The sequence below is a fragment of the Xyrauchen texanus genome, chromosome 33 (assembly GCF_025860055.1).
Source record: "Xyrauchen texanus isolate HMW12.3.18 chromosome 33, RBS_HiC_50CHRs, whole genome shotgun sequence".
Lineage (NCBI taxonomy): Eukaryota > Metazoa > Chordata > Actinopteri > Cypriniformes > Catostomidae > Xyrauchen > Xyrauchen texanus.
Window position 1 is genome coordinate 22,816,909 of NC_068308.1, and position 18,392 is coordinate 22,835,300.

At 36.4% G+C, this 18,392-nt stretch overlaps 1 protein-coding gene across 21 annotated transcripts in view; it reads left to right on the forward strand.

Annotated features, from left to right (window-relative positions):
• The window catches only part of LOC127626642 (neurexin-1a-like), a 223,136-nt gene that overhangs the window by 85,459 nt on the left and 119,285 nt on the right, over positions 1-18,392 (forward strand). For 14 of the 21 annotated variants that reach the window (XM_052102589.1, XM_052102590.1, XM_052102601.1 and 11 more), the window contains 3 exons: positions 12,638-12,939; positions 16,437-16,460; positions 17,673-17,834. In XM_052102589.1, the coding sequence (XP_051958549.1) occupies positions 12,638-12,939; positions 16,437-16,460; positions 17,673-17,834 (488 nt within the window). The remainder of the gene's footprint in view (positions 1-12,637; positions 12,940-16,436; positions 16,461-17,672; positions 17,835-18,392) is intronic. The other 7 variants (XM_052102595.1, XM_052102598.1, XM_052102603.1 and 4 more) reach the window with 1 other exon arrangement.

The window sequence follows — 18,392 nt, forward strand, 5'->3', positions numbered from 1 at the left end:
TCTAATTAAAGCCAATTTTACATATTCATGCTATGACGATGTAAAGTGAACAAGCCCCTAAAACGACTGTAACAATTATGATTTAAACAAATTTAGAGCTCAAATAATACATTCATTTTGACAGAAGAATTAATGTAAGTGCTTTTATAAAATGAATAGCTTCACATTTCTGCCTTTTTATACCCTGAAAAACGGGTCCCATTCACTTCCATTGTAATTGCTGTAAACTGAAACTTTGTTTTTTGCTTAAAAAAAAAAAGAGAGAAAAGAAACAGAGGTACAAATCTAAATACATTTTTGTGGTAATCAACAGTGACACAAATGCTGTCGATTGAGCTTAACTTGTATTGAACCTGGAATATTGCTTTAAAGATACACATTTGGAACATCATTTTGCTTAAATACATGTAAGAAAACATTTAAAATACAGTGCGCTTCCAGATTATTGTGTTGTATGTTTTGTAAGTATTGTTTTGTTCAGTATACAGATAGGCAAATAAGAGAATTGTTAATGGGATCGTTAAGGAACTAGAATCATTGGAAGCACTTTACAATAAGGTACTATTTTTTAAAAATAGTAAATGCATTAGGTAACATGACATTTTTAAGATACAATTGCACATTATTAGTTAATGTTTGTTTATAATGCATCAGCTAATGTTATACAACTATACAACTTTTAATTTTTTAAATGTATTAGTCTATGTTGAAATGAACATAAACCAAGATAAATAAGTGCTGAAAAATATTGTTCATTGGTACTTCATATTAACTACAGTAGCAAACTAATGTTACAACTTCAATACAACTTTATTGTAAAGGCTGAGTTCCTTTTGATTCCAATTCCTTGTCCCACGCATGGAGGGCCTCTCGATTTAACTTTGTGTCCTAGAAAATGCTGGGCGTATTAAAACTCTGAGCCTCCATTCCCAAGAATGAGTTCAAAAGTTGAGTTGAATTCGTTAGGAGAGACAGAGATGCCTGTAGGACAGCAGGCGGTGTGTCTGTGTGACGCTAGTTTTTCTCCTCACATTAGCATAAAGAAGACCGTAATGAGGTGCTGTGGAGGTGGAGAGAGCAGTTTGAAGTCAGTTGTGACTTTGTGCTGCATGTTCAATGGATTCACAGCTATTTATTTTTGTAGATATACATGTTTAAAGCATTTAGCTGGAGGTGTCTGGTCACAGCTGAAGATAGGAAGACATTTAATAGTGCCTGCTCCAGTTATAATCACTTATACTGCAGCCATGAAACTCTGATTTTTAGTCAATCTCAGAAGCATTAATGCTCATTTCAAACCTCAAAAAATACTCTGCATTATCATATTGGCATGAACTTTGTTATGAAAGAAGTTAATGAAAGATTAAAGGACAAAAGTACACTCACAGAGCAAAGAACCCCTACTTATTCATGCGATCTTCTAATCAGCCAATCATGTGGCAGCAGTGCAATGCATAAAATCATACAGATATGGGTCAGGAGCTTCACTTAATGTTCACATCAACCTTCAGAATGGGGAAAAAATTTTATTTCAGTAATTTCGCCTTAACATTCTGCCTAACGTCTTCCTTTGTCTTGTAAAACAACCGAACATCATTAAAAGCACCCTCCCCATCTTTGAATGGAATAGCGCAACAAAAAACCTTTACCAGACATGAATTCTTACCTGAAAAAATGTATCATCCAAAAATGGACTGATTTCAGACATAACAGCAACCACAATGTAACCGCCTCGATATATGAAATAATGAGTCAGACAGTCTTTTGTGCTTTTTGTATCTTCAGCCATCTAATTCAATTCACAGAAAGATTTATGATGTGAGGAATAATCAATCAAACAATAAATCAATATTAAACAAAACACATCAGTGGCCAGTCAAGTGTGAAGCTCCACTCTGTAGCGCTGCCTGAGAATAGCTTGACGGGTCTCGACTGCGTTCCGAGATGGAAAAATTTGGATAACCAGCCTTATCAAAGGTCGGAGTGGCTAATCAGGCAGAATAAACTTGTCACACATAATATAGTGCTCTGACAGAACGTTCAGAAAAAAAAATCACCACACAGACATGTTAACTGGAATTATGGACATAATAGTTCCTCGCTATCTGACTTAATATATTTGTATTATGTCAGCTGATGCCGCGAATGTACTTCAGGCACTTCTTAGTAGCTGGAAGAGCTTACTACCAGTGTAACTAGACCTCAGAGTCACTTTAATGGTATTGTGGCTGTCCACGGCCCATAGCCCCTGTTATATATTTAGCTTGGGTAATTGCAGTGTTATTATCTTCTGTTGTTCTCACTCCTGTTGTTTTTTTTGCTGTTGTTAGATTCGACTGCAGCTTTAGAGCTGCTCTCATTAACTCACTGTACTATCATCTCCAGTGGCAAAACAAGCCGCCTGAATGAGTGCACTGCTCGCTTGGAGCCACTTAGGCTCTCCTCTCCTCTCCATCCCATTATATGTGTATTGAGGTAAATATACAGTGGCCTTAAATGTGTTTGGACTCTTATGTCACATTTGAAAATGTATGAATGCCACTTAATTGTATAACCAAGTGACATATAGGTATATAGGCAAACATTCTGTCTAGCATCTCCTTTTGTGTTCCACAGAAGAAAGCCATATGGCTTTGGAACAACATAAGGGTGAGTAAATGATGACAGAATTTTAATTGTTTGGGTGAACTATCTCTTTATATATCCAAAGGTGTTCAAAAACTTTTGAAGGTCACTTTATGTGCTTTGATGAAAATATATGTCACATACCTCATGCCATATTCAGCTCTTGCCTTTGTTAGAATAGGGTTAAATTTAAACCTGTGGAGGCGAGGTGAGTATCTACACACAATAAACATACAATGCACGCATGCACACACACATACAGAGTGCAAATTGTTCGGGGATCTGTTGTGCCTGCAACGAATTAGAGTGGAAGACAATATTTTGCTCGAATCCTAAGGCCGGAGGCTCAGGGAAAGAAGGTGTGAAAATTGGAAAGATGGGAAGTGAGGACTGGTTATAAATGATAGAAAGGATGGATGTGTTTTGGAGAGAGGGGGAAAGGTGTGAATTCACATGCCTGCTTGCTTAATTGCTTCTGCTTCTCTCCAGAATGCCTTGCAACTTCTGTGTTTTCAACAGCGTTTGAAGGGAGTGTTTCCTAAGTGCTCTACTACAGAGCAACAAGGTTCTTTTTTCAAAAAAGATGTGAAAAAATGTCAAAACAAGTGGAAGAGCGACTTTAAAATCAGAATCAAAGATTCATCTAAGATTCAAATCTGACACAAAAGGTCTTTTTATAAGAACATATTGTTTTATGCGGGCTGGGAAAGTCAAAAATACTTAAAGATGCGGTGCGTAAATGAACCCTACCTGGTCTTAGAGAAACACATTACTATATGTACTGTATGTAAATTTTAGCTAAATTATTTTATGTGCCTTGATGTACATACAGTATAGCAACTTTTCAGTATAACAGTTTTCTTGAAAAATGAACACTGGAGATGCTAAAACAACAATGACTTTTATTCCCTTTCACACAAATCAAGAATAAAAGCCCTGATTCTCGATTCAGTGCTATCTTATGATGTCAAAACACTTTTCCTATAGTCCATGACTTGAAAGGCGATACATTTTAACATTTGCATTACATATCAACAGTTTGCAAGCTTGTTCAAGTATGATTCAATCGTGCAGTAGCTCAACTGCTAGAGCGTTGGACTTGCAAACGACTGGGAAACGAGTCCTGGTGAGCATGTGACTCGACATATAAGTCGAAAGTGTCATGGAGGCACCACAAAATGACATGGTTGCTTAAGTAATTGCATTTTTCACCTCACGTTTGCTTTATCTGACACTGTGTTCGGTTTAGGGTAGGGAGGTTGGATTTTGCTGAACTGGAGTGATGCGTGTAAGTAGCCACATACCCCCATTTTGCATGAGATAATGTTAAAATTGGCTCTAAGTCAAATGTAACTGCAATAATGTTGACTGCCTTCCACTGGTCAAACAAACAGTTTGCCCTATCCCAAACTCAAGCCATTGGTTGAGTTAATTTTGCTGTGTCGGGCTGATTGGTATGCAATGTTGTTATAGTGCCACATAGTTTATACTTTTCAATCGAAATGAACGTACAAAAGGATTGAGTATAGTTGCCTTTTGCACTGAAAACAAATCACTTAACAAACTGTAGTGAGAGATATTTAAAAGCCCAAACTGTTTTGGGATTGGGAGAAATAGAAACACACAGAGAGCAAAAGAAGGAGAGTGAGAGAATCTGATTAAACATTGTGTTCCAGTTAGACACCGAGTGTCTCAGTCCGCTCCCTATGTCGTGAATCAGTATATCATGAACACCAATTCGGGCACTGGCAAGGGTGTTCATCCATTTGCTCCTTACCTGGCCTGACCACCCAGTTAGGTCCTCTGTCATCAAATGTACAAGATCATGTGTAAAGTCTTGAAGTGATTTTAGATTAATCTTACTTCTTTTGCAAATTAGTGCCATTGTCAAGAGGAGCTTTTATTTATCGCTAAAGTCAAACGTTTTCTTTCCAGCAAAGACCTGGAAACTGTGATTCACTCACAGATTTCATCAAGGTTAGACTATTGTAACTCATTGTACATTGGCCTCCCTCAAACTGCATTATTCCACCTACAGCTTGTTCAAAATGCAGCAGCTAGACTTCTTGACAGGGTCAAGAATGAGGGATCACATTACACCTATTAAAGCCATTACACTGGTTTCCTGTAAAATTCAGGGTTGATTTAAAATTCTGCTTTATGTTTACAAGGGACGATCTGGTCTTGCGCCCAAATGCATCAGTAATCTTCTCATCCTTTACTCCCCCACTCCTCTTTGAAAACGTATTTAAATTATTTAGCATTCTTTGAATATGACTTTTTAATAGGTTATATTAGGTAAATACTATTAGGTAATCTATTTTTTTGTTATTATTATTTATTTTTTGTATGTGTATATTTCTGTCATTTTATATTCATTTGATTGATTTGTAAAACACTTTGGGTCAACTTCTGTTGTTTTTAAATGTGCTCTATAAATAAAGGTTGACTTGACATGACTTGAACCAGATTAGTGTTGATATAGCTTCACTTTTTCCAACATATTAATTTCCTGTAACTGTGAGCAAAATTCATAATTTCACCGGTGCTCACCTTATGAGAAAATCTGATCAATTTAGACAGGTTTGACAATTTAGCTGTTGCCTAGTCTCTTCTCAGTCTGACACCAAATGTTCACTGAGATGGTGAAAAATCTGCATGCTGTCATAAATGTTTCTCATAAGTAGGAGACATATTCTACTTTATTTTCTGCAATATCATTTCGGTGTAATTTTACAAGGGCTTTATAAAGTTTTATGTTTGGCATAAATTATTAATGTTGACTGTTTGTAAGTCATTATAGGCTTCATTTCTACTGTGGCCCCATGTGATTTTGTTGAGGTATAATTGGAAAAGATGATGTGAAACATAATAAAATATTTTTGTTCCAATCCCTGTCTTTGTCTCTTGAAAAATAAAAGGAGAAATTTCAGTAATGTACTATTCTGTCTTTTCCATTCAATAACATTGAATGTGGACGGAAGCTTTCTAGCTTCAAAAAGGACACTAAAGGAACATAACAACTTGTTCACTCTATTCCAAATTGTTGAAAGACATAGCTTTGTGTAATCTCTTAATATCTTACTATTTCCTTATTCTTAAATACCTGCATCATTGTTAAAAATCATAATTTCATACTTGGTGAATGTCACGAAACACAGTCAGGTGAAATAAGATATGGGTATGTCTAAATGAGTTTGTGAGTTGGCTTTTGTTGAATAGAAAAATGTAATAATGTATTACCACCCCTGCAGTTTTGTTAATTAGACAGATTCTGTCATATTGCGTTTATCGTGTGCAGCTCAATGCAGGCAATTAAAGGTGACACTATTGTCAGATGTTCTTTTTTTACTTTTTAATTGTTTTTTTAACAGCCACTCTTACCGGGGGGCATCAAATATCAGCTTTCATTAAGCCTTCCTCTCTGACAGTTTAATGGTGAGAGGGAAACATGAATTCTGCACCAATAGGAAAAGGTACTACTGCTTGTCTTCCTGTAGCATGGGAGTTCTCAATGCTTGGGTGACTTTGTGCTGTCGCCTGTAGCAGCTATATGCTAAAGAGCTCACAAATCATGATGCCCCAAAATTCCCATCTCAATTTAAGCTAATGAAGTGGTGATTGTAGTATAGTGATCAGTATACCTTGCTTCACACCACAGGTGCAAAGTTATTTTAAAGTCTACATGAAATCAAAATGAAAATTTGAAAATGGAACAATTTCATTTGATAACAAAAAAATCACAAAACACACATAACAGTAGAGTAAACAAACTGTTGCTAAGTTTTTCTACAACATACACATTGTGGCTATTGCCTTTTGCTAGGTCCTTAATCAATATGTAAATACATTAATGTTACTAACATTAAAGGACTATTCCGGATTCAATACAAGTTAAGCTTGTTATTAAAAATAGAGGTTACAGTGAGGCACTTACAATGGAAGTGAACTGGGCCAATTTTTTGTAGGGTTTAAAGGCAGAAATTCAAATGTTCTAATTTTATAAAAGCACTTACATTAATTCTTCTTTTAAAAATCATGTAGTATTTGAGCTGTAAAGTTGTTAAAATCATAATTTTTAACAGTAGTTTTAGGGTTTGTTGACATTACACCATCATGGTGACAAAGATGTAAAATTGGCAGTAACTTTACACAGAAAATATTTGCAAGCAATTTTATCACACTAAAATCATGTTAACACGCATATTGTTTGGGTCTTGTGGCTATACTTTTGAAATAGTTAGTATTTCAACATTTACTGATTGGCCCCATTCACTTCCATTGTAAAAAAACAAAGATTTTTCCTTTTCTTATTCTTTTCTTTTTAAAGAAAAGACTAAATTCATTTTTATGGTTATGGATATCATGTCACAAATGGCATGACTCTATTGTCGATTGAGTTTAACTTGTATTGGATCCAGAGTTTTCCTTTAATTCACCTTGGAGGAAATATGTCAGATGGCAGCAATTGCTGAACTAGGATTGGTCAGTAAAATTCTCAGGCTGGATTTCAGCGAATGGTCAGTTGTAGCCATTTACTTTCATAATTCATGTTCCTGATCTTATTGTGTCCAATTGTATTGGTTCATATATTCCATAAGTTAAAACTTATTTTCATAATCTTTCATCAAAACGTAATAACTTGCATCCCCTCTAAATTCCTTTTCGACTGACATCACTCCGGATGGATAAAATCAAGTTCTGCCCTAAACAATTTTTCATTGAATATCCTGGTCCATTTAGAAATACATCAGATTAGAGAAGTAAAATGAGATTTGAATGACATTTCATGTTGACTTTAATCTAAGTTGCCAGTAATACTTCAAGCCTAAATCAATATGGCAAAATGTAGTTCCACTAAACAAGCAGAGTGAGAGAGGTGGGTAGGAAAAAGATATCAGCTGCATCTTGATCTCCTGAACATCTTCTAATAGACATGGGAGTTAACAGAGACCTTAATAATGTACCAAAAAGGAGCTGGTGGTCAAACGTACATCTCAAAATGTGATGGCATCATACTGTAAGACAAATTAGACAGCATTCAATGTCATCGATTATACTAGGATCCTTCAAGAAAAGTATTAATCTGAACAGTTTGTGGGGCACATTTAAGTGCTGATTGTTTTGTCACAACGTAAGCTTTACAAATGACGTTATAGATGTTATTAAAGGATGGGAAAGTGCAAATTATATTGAATGCAACAGTAAACCTGCAACCCAAGTACCCATTGTTACTAATTGCATATGTAAAGAGACAAACCAATCATAAAAGAGCTCAATTACATATAGAAGTTTTAAATTTACATTGGCGGCCAAAAGTTTGGAATAATGTACAGATTTCGCTCTTATGGAAAGAAATTAGTACTTTTATTCACCAAAGTGGCATTCAACTGATCATAATGTATAGTCAGGACAGTAATAACATGAAAAATTACTATTACAATTTGAAGAAGTTTACTAATTTTACATCATCCACATACACCATTGCCAGCTTTGCAGATTCTTGGCATTCTAGCTGTCAGTTTGTCCAGACACTCAGGTGACATTTCACCCCATGCTTCTTGTAGCACTTGCCATAGATATGACTGTCTTGCTGGTAGGGCTGCATAATTATACCAAAAATCATAATTGTCAATTATTGCACTTGATATTGTAATCGCGATTATTAATGCAGATTAAAAATTGTAATAACCGTGACGTCACAAAGTAAGCAACCTTGTGGTTCTTCAGAGTAGCAGATTTCAATGGTGGATATGAGTTGCGCTCCAGTTTCTTTAAGCATTATATTGTATTTTATATTGTAATAATGTTTGTTAAGGTAAGGTAAATGTAAATTATTGCAAATTTATATCTATGGTATAGAATAAATGGAATTATTGCTAAATTACTGGTTCAATTCTTAATTATATTCAAACTTATTAACAGCTGATTTAAATCGATCAAGTCACTTTGTTCAGTAAGACCTTTCATGGAGAGACAGGGGACCATTCATCCCGTTAGATCTTCAATGGTGATCTTGTTCATGTAAGGCCTTTTGGCCTCAGTGGTTGCACTTTGGAAATTAAAAACAGTCATTTGCGATCAGAGTTTGTGCGATTCATGAAAATATTAAATCTACCAATACCAGCTGCGTGGCAAATGGTTGTTATAAGAGCAGTCACGTTAACAATGATTGTGATTCCTGAGATATGCTATTCATGCCATATTCTTTATGTAGGCTACACCTCCAAAGCACACTTAGAACAGTTAAGCTGAATTTTATTCAAATCAAGTTCCTATTTGCCTACTTATTAACATGACAAAACAAAACTTTTATTCCATTTTTAATAAATTGTACACAGAAATCGAGCAACGCGACAACCTCTTCCATTACAATGACTGCTGTCACTCACTGCAGGTTAACACTGTTTGAGATCTGCTTTTCGACGCGAGTGCAGTGACGCTCCACACAATGTTCTGCACTCTTGCAAATGCTCTCATTATAAACAAAGCCGTCTAATCAGCATAACAACTCAATTATTTACACCGTGTCTGTGCCTCGATTAGAACGGGATCGTTTTAGCTTTGTCGTGTTGCTCATTTGCAGTGTATTTAACATCTATGTTCAAAGCGAGCGGTGCAATATGAAATGAATCCAAAATATTTACAAAGTGATTTTCACTCTTGTTCTACAGCTTCTTTTCAAGTGTCAGGTGATGTTTCTTCAGTATTTGTTTTCATGTGCTGCGCGTACATGTTATTGATTGGTTAGAATACTCAACCGCTGCAAAAACATGTTGTAAATAGAAACCATTGATGCAACAGTAGCAGACTTAAAATGAATGCTGTAATCGTCAGTTTTCACGATTACATAATCGTGACAGCCGTAATCGTAATCGCGATTTAGTTTTTCGATTAAATGAGCAGCCCGGGCACTTCTCACTCACCTTACGGTCTAGCTGATCCCACAAAAGCTCAATGGGGATACGATCCATAACACTCTTTTCCAATTATCTGTTTTCCAATGTCTGTGTTTCTTTGCACACTCAATCCTATTATATTTCTGTTTCAAAAGACTTTACAATTCTTCCCATAAGGCTTGCACCCCTAAGTCTTCTCTTTACTGCTGTACATTAAACTTGTGTTGAGCAGGTAGAAATCAATGAAGCTGTCAGCTGAGGACATGTGAGGCATCTATTCTCAAACTAGAGACTCTGATGTACTTATCCTCTTGTTTAGTTGTACATCTGGCCTTCCACATCTCTTTCTGTCCTTGTTAGAGCCAGTTGTGCTTTGTCTTTGAAGACTGTAGTGTGAACCTTTGTATGCAATCTTCAGTTTTTTTTTGACAATTTCAAGCATTGTATAGCCTTCATTCCTCAAAACAATTATTGACTGATGAGTTTCTAGAGAAAGCTGTTTCTTTTTTTGCCATTTTTGATCTAATATTGACCTTAAGACATGCCAATCTATTGCATACTGTGGCAACTCAAAAACAAACACAAAGACAATGTTAAGCTTCATTTAATGAAACAAATAGCTTTCAACTGTGATTTTCTAGTACCAAATTAGCAATTTAGCATGATTACTCAAGTATAAGGTGTTGGAAGGATGGCTGCTGGAAATTTGGATTGTCTAGATTTGATCAAACATGATTTTTTTCAAATAGTGATAGTAATTTTTACATGACTTTTTTTTTTTATTATTTTTCAAGTAATGTCCTGACTATACTTTGTGATCAGTTAAATGCCACTTTGGTGAATTAAAGTACCAATTTCCTTCCGAAACCGCAAAATCTGTACATTATTCCAAACTTTTGGCTGCCAGTGTACAGTAGCCGAAACATGTTCAATCCTTAGTGTCTTAAAAAGGGTAATAGTCATGTAAAACTAAATCTACAAACCTTGAATAATATTTTAAGTGGATTTCAATGAAAAAAAAAAAAAAAGATGAAAAGGTACAGGATATGGCCCCTTTAAAACTTAAGAATGTATCTTATGTCTATGTTCTATCTTTTGTTAGGAGAAGGGGTGATTTGAGGGCACTTTTATCCAAAGTGTAGTTTAAAGCTGTCTTTAAATTAGTCTTTCTTGTTATTTGCTCTTCTTATTTTCCCAAGGGAGAGACAAGCAGCATTTTTAAAGAGTGATGACAGATCTGGTACCACTGAAGATGGTACTGTAAGAATTGATAGATTTTATTTAAGAATATTTGGGAACAAATCTATAGAGAACAAATCTGAGAGACAGTGGAGTCATAAAGACATAGAGACTGATAAAGCTTTGTTACTGGTTTTGGAATGGGAATTTGAAAGCAATTTTGTGGCTAACATTCATATAAAAAGTTACTCTGGGTATTCACTTTATAGACACCTGTGTGTGTGTGTGTGTGTGTATGTGTGTGTGTGTGTGTGTGTGTGTGTGTGTGTGTGTGTGCGCTTGCAAATGGCTGCCTGCTGTTGTGACTCTGTGGGTGCCTTCCTGCACTGAGTCACATTATAGCTGACTCAGTGGTACAGAGAGGAGGTGGAAGAGAGCCAGATAAAGCACCACCCTTTGGCTCTGTACATAACACACACACACACACACACACACACACACACACACACACACACACACACACTTTTAAGCAAAGGCAAAAAGCTTGTTTAAAGGGATAATTTACTCAAAAATGACAATTATGTTGTCATGAAACACAAAAGGAAACGTTAAGCAGAATTTTTGTCCATTCACTTTCATTGTGTTTTTTTCACATAAAATGGAAGTAAAAGGTGACTGAGGCTGTCTGTCTCTAAAGTTCTGCCTTACAACTCATTTTGTGTTCCACAGAAGAAAGAAAGTCCTACAGGTTTGGAATAACGTAACGTGACATTAAACATCTTTTAAATATCCCTTTAACTCACATTGGACACTGTAAGAGAGATGGAGTAAATTAGCCTTGTTGATATCACCAGAGCTTATCTTGAGAATACTCTAGATATCCTAAGCAAATGAGCTAGTCTTATGGTGTGTTAGGTTAATTGTGTTTAATATTCTGGTATTTATGGTAATTTAGTTCAGTCTTGCTGTAAATTGGTTGTTAAAGTTATTAATATTCCTGATGTGAAGTCGAGCGCACTATAACAATGTAATTTTATTCACCGGTGAGAAGGTAATGTGGATATAGGACATCACAATTTATTTATGGCTGCCTCTTCAGTAAATATTTTAACCAAGTTCCCAAAATACAGTGATCTGGTAGTCAGAGTTGTTTGTGCAAATGGGAAAGGGGATTGTGGGGGTTGAGTATGTGCACGTTTAGAGTGTATGTGTGTGTCTGGGTTCTGGGCAAGCACACTTACAGTAATGGATCTCACTGACTGGTTTGGTAATTATGTCCTGATATGTGTGGCTGCTTTATTTATGGTCATCATTATCAAGGACCTTGGTTCTCATTTATGAGCAAGATGGCTTTGACCTCAATTGAATAGGTGTGTGTGTGTGTGTGTGTGTATACTAACAGCAACCATTCACTCTCAGATTCACTGTGGTAAATTCCTTCTACATTTGACCTCATTTAGTTTCACATCCCTGTTAAAAAGACCAGTTTATGTTGGGTTTTGGATGCTGGCGTGCTGGTGTCACCACCCAGCTTCTTAACTAACTTAACCAAGAAGACTTCCATTGTCAACCAGCTTCATCAGAAAGATTATGCTGGTTGTCCAAGAGTTTTTTCTAGTCCACAAGCTAGACCAGCATTAACCAGCCTAGACCAGCATGGAAAATCAAGCTGGTCTTTTCAGCAGGGATGAGTCTTGTTTCCGGAAAGTGTGTGGGACCCAATGGACTGACAGTAAGTGATATGCTCTATATTACTGTGTAGTATAGGGCTATATGTGCTGTTATACCAATATTTGCCCATCTTTTCAATAACTTACAGAATCTCATATTGCAAAGTACTATGTGTTTGGTGCTCATGCATTTTAATTTAACCCTCTGCACAGTCTGCTCCAGTCTTATCATTAATGTCCTGTGTTTCTCCCGTGTTCTTGTAGAGAGAGAGGAGTATGTGGCCACCTTCAAGGGTTCAGAGTATTTCTGTTACGACCTCTCCCCGAACCCCATCCAGAGCAGCAGTGATGAGATCACGCTCTCCTTCAAGACCCTGCAGCGCAACGGACTGATGCTCCACACTGGAAAGTCTGCAGACTACGTCAACCTGGCGCTGAAGAACGGTGCTGTCTCGCTGGTCATCAACCTGGGCTCTGGGGCCTTCGAGGCCCTGGTGGAGCCCGTCAATGGGAAATTTAATGACAATGCCTGGCATGATGTGAAGGTTACAAGGAACCTTCGTCAGGTAACCACGCAGAAAAGGCAGATGCCGAGATTGGATGGCATTCAGATTAGTAACGCAATAATCATGAGCAACAACTCATAAACACATTAATCAAGAACATTTAAACCATTTAAAGTAGTTTAAATCTCTAATTGTCTATTGAAAGTTGCTGTAAGACTAGAATGAATATGTAGTAAGACAAAGCTTGCTTATTGCATATTTAAATCAAAGATTTTGACACACTTTTAACTAGTGGTCGACCGATGTATCGCCGAGGCCTATAAATCGGCCGACATTCCAAATCTTTTAATTATCGGAAATGGCCAATAAATTTGACCCTTTGGCCGATTTGTTTATTGAGGGTGCTGAGAATCGCCTGCTTGCATGTGAAGCGACTGAGATGTGTAAACGACCCAACATGGTTTGTTTAGTTGTTACATGCCATCATGTTACTACAATAACAGACTGGTGTGCAACACAGTGTCATTTCATCGGTTCGCGTATCAGATGCGTTTGAGCTAATAATGTTAATGTGATCATCTGATTAATTCTCCCTGTCTCTCATTAACAGTTCCCTGTAATTTTTAACTGTCTTGTCTAATGATAAAAAGGCAAATATCAATAAAACTAATATCATGTACCATCTGAAAATAAAGCATATCTCGTTTTAACAGATGTAATAAACCAATCTCACACAACAAAAGATCCAGCATCCTGTGGAACACTTATAAATCTTCCTCTGAAGCACGTATTCCATCAGCCAGAATCAAAAACTTAAGGATTAGGATAAAAAGTTAATCTGATTCTCAAATCCTGACAGTCAGTCCATGACAATCCAGGCAGGTGATCCAGGTCATTTAAACTCTCAGGAGAAGATTTTTGCTTGTGCTGGGTCTGCACATGCGCGTGAGTGCAACTTCAAACTGAAAAGCTTCATGTGTGCTATGTGTAAATAAATGTCTTATTCACTATGCACTGCATGTGCAACTGATTCGATTCAGTATTTTTTGAGAAAATGCGATTGCTAACGTGGACATGCCTTCCGTGGTTGCTGGACTACTGTGTGTACTCAGGGGTTAAATTGGGCTTTTGGAGGTTGGGGAACTCTAAAATTGGGTTATGTCGCAAAATAAAATGTATAATAAAGTTTTAATAATATACGCATGTTTCTAAATATGGATTTATCAATAGGCCTATTTGGTATGTAATTCATGGAAGTTTTTTCTTTCAGATGAATCGATTTGACTGTTTTAATGATATGTCTATCATTATTTATGTATGTATACATATGTATACATAATTATAGGGTTGTGCAGCGAAGCCGTTATCTGTATTTATATATGTATCTGTTCATATAACAAAATTATCTGTCTCTTTATTCAGATAGAACTGAGTCTGGGCCTGGCTGAAACCGGAAATTAGTTTTGTGTCAAAACTAAATGAAATGCCCATTTTTAAGTGTTACTCTTACATTTATAGTTTCTATAATTTATTCAGCTTCCAGATGAAGCTGAATATATTTAAATAAAATCAATATAGCCTACAAACAGTTGAAAGTCCTGTAAATCTATCAGGAATTTTTACTACAGGACTCCATTATTTCATTAAAAAACAATAATATTAATAATAATAATAATAATGTAACATTTTTTACAGCGCCTTCACAGTTCAAGAACACTTAACATTTTTTTAATTTAGCACAGTTTAAAGAAGTTGTTGTTTCACTTTCTTCATTTTACACAAGGACAAAAAATCCTAATAGATGAATACTCAATGGAGCATTTAAATCCATTTTTTTTTGGAATAAAGTCTTATCCAGTAAATTACCTTAATCGCTGATGTGGATATAAATGATTGTGGTCAACTTTAAAAGTTGGATACACAAGCTCCGACGTGAAATCATCACTTCAGGTCAGGAATTTAACATCACGCTCAGGTTTTGGCTATAAATAAATACACTGGTATCACATGTGAATTGTGTGATACATTAACTCAGACATTTCAAGAATTGGGAAGTGTAAATGATGTCGTATTTTAGTTAATGTTACACTTGACAAGCTCCAGACATGAACAATTAACAGAGACTGCAAATTAAGTCAAAACCGTGGCCATCCATGCACATGAATTCATTGTGCGCATGAAAGGTTTACACTTTAGAAATATTGGCTGCACAGTGCTTTTTGGATAATCAGTCATGCAAATATTTTTTATATTATTCGGATATATTCGTTATTCGTTTTGAAGTCATTATTCATGCCTTTCCGAATAAGGTATTCGGCTTCAGGGACATCCCTATATAATTATATGGAAAATTTGGATTAGTAGATGACAAAATATAATTAAGAATGATATCACACGTATTTTATAAAAATCAGATGATAGCTGGGACAAATGACCTTCTTGCCCATATTACGTGATTTCTATGAATCAAAGATACAGCGCGGTACAGAAGCAGAACGCGCGCCTATTCGGGGTGCGCGGTCTCATGATGTCATTTCTTTCTTTTTGGAATCAAAGGTGTTCCAGACTGTACCGGCCCAATTTAACCACTGTGTGTACTGTTAATTCCTCCTCCTTAATATATTAACAATTTCTTCATATGCAAATAAATGACTGAAATTGGATGACTAAATCAAAATCAGAAGAAACTATCTACCATTTAAAATACAATATCTTTTTTACAAAGTTCAAGTTTAGTGTGAAGTTGAGTGTATATGTAGTGATAAATAAGAGTTATATTTTTTAGCAATTTTAAGTTTGTTATTTATTATATTAAATTGTGTGATGTATTGGCCTATCGGCCACCCTGCTCTCTGGATATCGCCATCGGCCATTTATAAAACCCATATCGGTCGATCACTACTTTTAAAATTTTAAATGAGAAATAGCGCCCATTTATATAAAATAGAGTTTGGGGAAAAAAGCTTCTGATTCTAAATTAAGTATATAAAATGTATGAATTCAGCCTTTTCATGTTCACTCATGAAGGACATAGGTGAATATACCCTTAACCCTGTTTCTGTTGACTAATATTTAAATGCAATTTCAGATGCTTTAATAGCGCCACCTCTCACTACATTACATCAGCACGTCATCTGTCAACGCAGAACATGGTTGAAGTGTCAAGATTGGGAAAAGATCCCTGTGTGATATGAAGTGGAATAGGACAGGCAGTAAACATGAAAACTTGAGTGAAGTTAGCTGTGCACCAAGAATAGGAAGAGACAGAGTAGACTAGAAGTGTCCCAGAGGAACAGATACTGAGAGCTTCAAGGTGCAGATGTTCTGTCTGCTTCTTTTTCCTTCTCTTCTTTGGCCCTTTTTAAATGTTTACTAACCTGCTTTTGGGGAAAGAAACTAACCTTTCATCCATGGAATGTCTCATTTACTAACCTGTTACCTTTTACTAACGTGTAACGCTGATGTACTAACCTTGGCAAGAGACCATCTTTTTTGATTGAGGAACGGTGTTCTGTTCACAGTTTTTTAATTTCCTTTCTCCCCCCTTTTCCACAAAGCACTCAGGCATTGGACACGCTATGGTAAACAAACTACATTGTTCGGTAGATATCATTCTAATTGTTTCTTAGTTTGGGTTTGCCGTGTGTCTATTTTCCTTTTTTTGAATCGTAGACATCAATACTAAACAAAAAAAGGGGGAAAATGCGGTTGGTACTCTTAATGCTTACTTCCCCTGCCCTGCCCAAATTCCCCTTTTCTTTTTCTTATCATGAGTTTGGTTTCCTTGGCTCTTTATGTCCCGTCCATGTTTATTTTTTAATTTAGGTTATTTTGCTTCTTCATTTTCTTTTTCTTTTTTTGCATAAGATTTTGCTCAACGACTGGTCTCGGCTGGCTGGCTCTGAACCTTTCATTGGGCCAGCTAGCTTTGAGGCCCAGAATTCAGCATGGCCTGCATCCTGGCCACCCCGTTTACTAACACCTCTGCTCCATCAGTACATTTGAGGCTGGCGTGGGTGGTCGGTCATTTCGTCTGTGGTGTTTTTTTTATTTGTGTTTCCTTAATAATGTGAACATGCTTATGCATGCAGACACCTCTGCTGTGATTGGTCTCATGTGCTGCGTTGTGTTTGTGTCCTTCTCCCTCCTCTTCTCTTTATATTCATTCCTGTGCAATCAAATCTTGGAGAAGGAATTGTTCTCTCTAACCATTGTTTGCATGTGGAGAGGGAGGGATAATGAAGCATGCATCCATTCAATCAGATATGTGAGAGATGTGCTTCTAATTGCCTGTGCTTTCATTCCTAACCTTTAGCACGCCGTGTTCTTTGTTTTACATCATATAAAATCATTGAAAACTGCTGAAACTACTCACATGCACTGGATTCAAGTGATACTAACTCTAACACACATATTACTAACACCATTTTTGTGTCTGCTGATTTACTTTTTGTGCTCTATTAGTGGCACCACTAACATTAAGCCTGGGCTAATGTGCCACAGACTTCCTCAGCTCATCTAAGACATACTAGAACTGAAAAACAATAAGACATAAATTTAGAAAGACAATGCATAAATAAGAATTCCTGAAACAGACATGAAAATGGGTTCACATTAAATCAGAGCTAATAAAAAGAGAAAAGATAAATAAACATATACATAAATAAGAAGCATTCAAGGCAAAAACAAAACAATCAAGCATCCAAATCCTTACGAGGGGGACCAAAGTCCTGTAACAGCATTCAAGTTATATGTGAGTATAGCGTGTCCTTTCCCTGTGCTTTGTTGTCTAGGTTACAATATCCGTGGATGGAATTCTCACCACCACTGGATATACACAAGAGGACTACACCATGCTAGGCTCTGATGACTTTTTCTATGTCGGGGGTAGCCCCAGCACTGCCGATCTGCCCGGATCCCCCGTTAGCAACAACTTTATGGGCTGCCTGAAAGAGGTAAAGATAAAAAAACCCTCTTATACATCCTGCACTTTTTTTTAAAGACCAGAACAACATCCCATGTTACGTAACTTAAAATGTTAGTTCACCCAAAAATGTCGTTCCAAACCCAGACTTTCTTTCTTGTGTGGAACAAGAAAGGAGATTTTGGGCAGAATGTAGGGGACTGACAGCCTCAGTCACTATTTACTTTCATTGTATGGAAAGAAAAAAATCATGCAGTGAACGTGAATGGTGACTGAGGCTGTCTGCCCCTAACATTTCTCTTGGTGTTTCAGTAAGGAAAGAAATAAAGAAAGACAGAAAGAAAGAAAAACAGGTTAGGAACAACATGAGTATGAGTAAATGATAACAGATTTTTTTTTTTTTTCTTCTCACTTTTTCTCAGTCACTCACAAAAATTGAGTGACTGGCCAGAAGTGTCCTGAAAATATTCACTCCTGGCCTCATTAAAGAAATTGCATCCTAATGAGGAGAAATCTCTTTTGTAATTTAATTACCTTCCATTGATTTAATATATTCGATTTTTTTCTCTAATAGAGATGCCGATTTTGC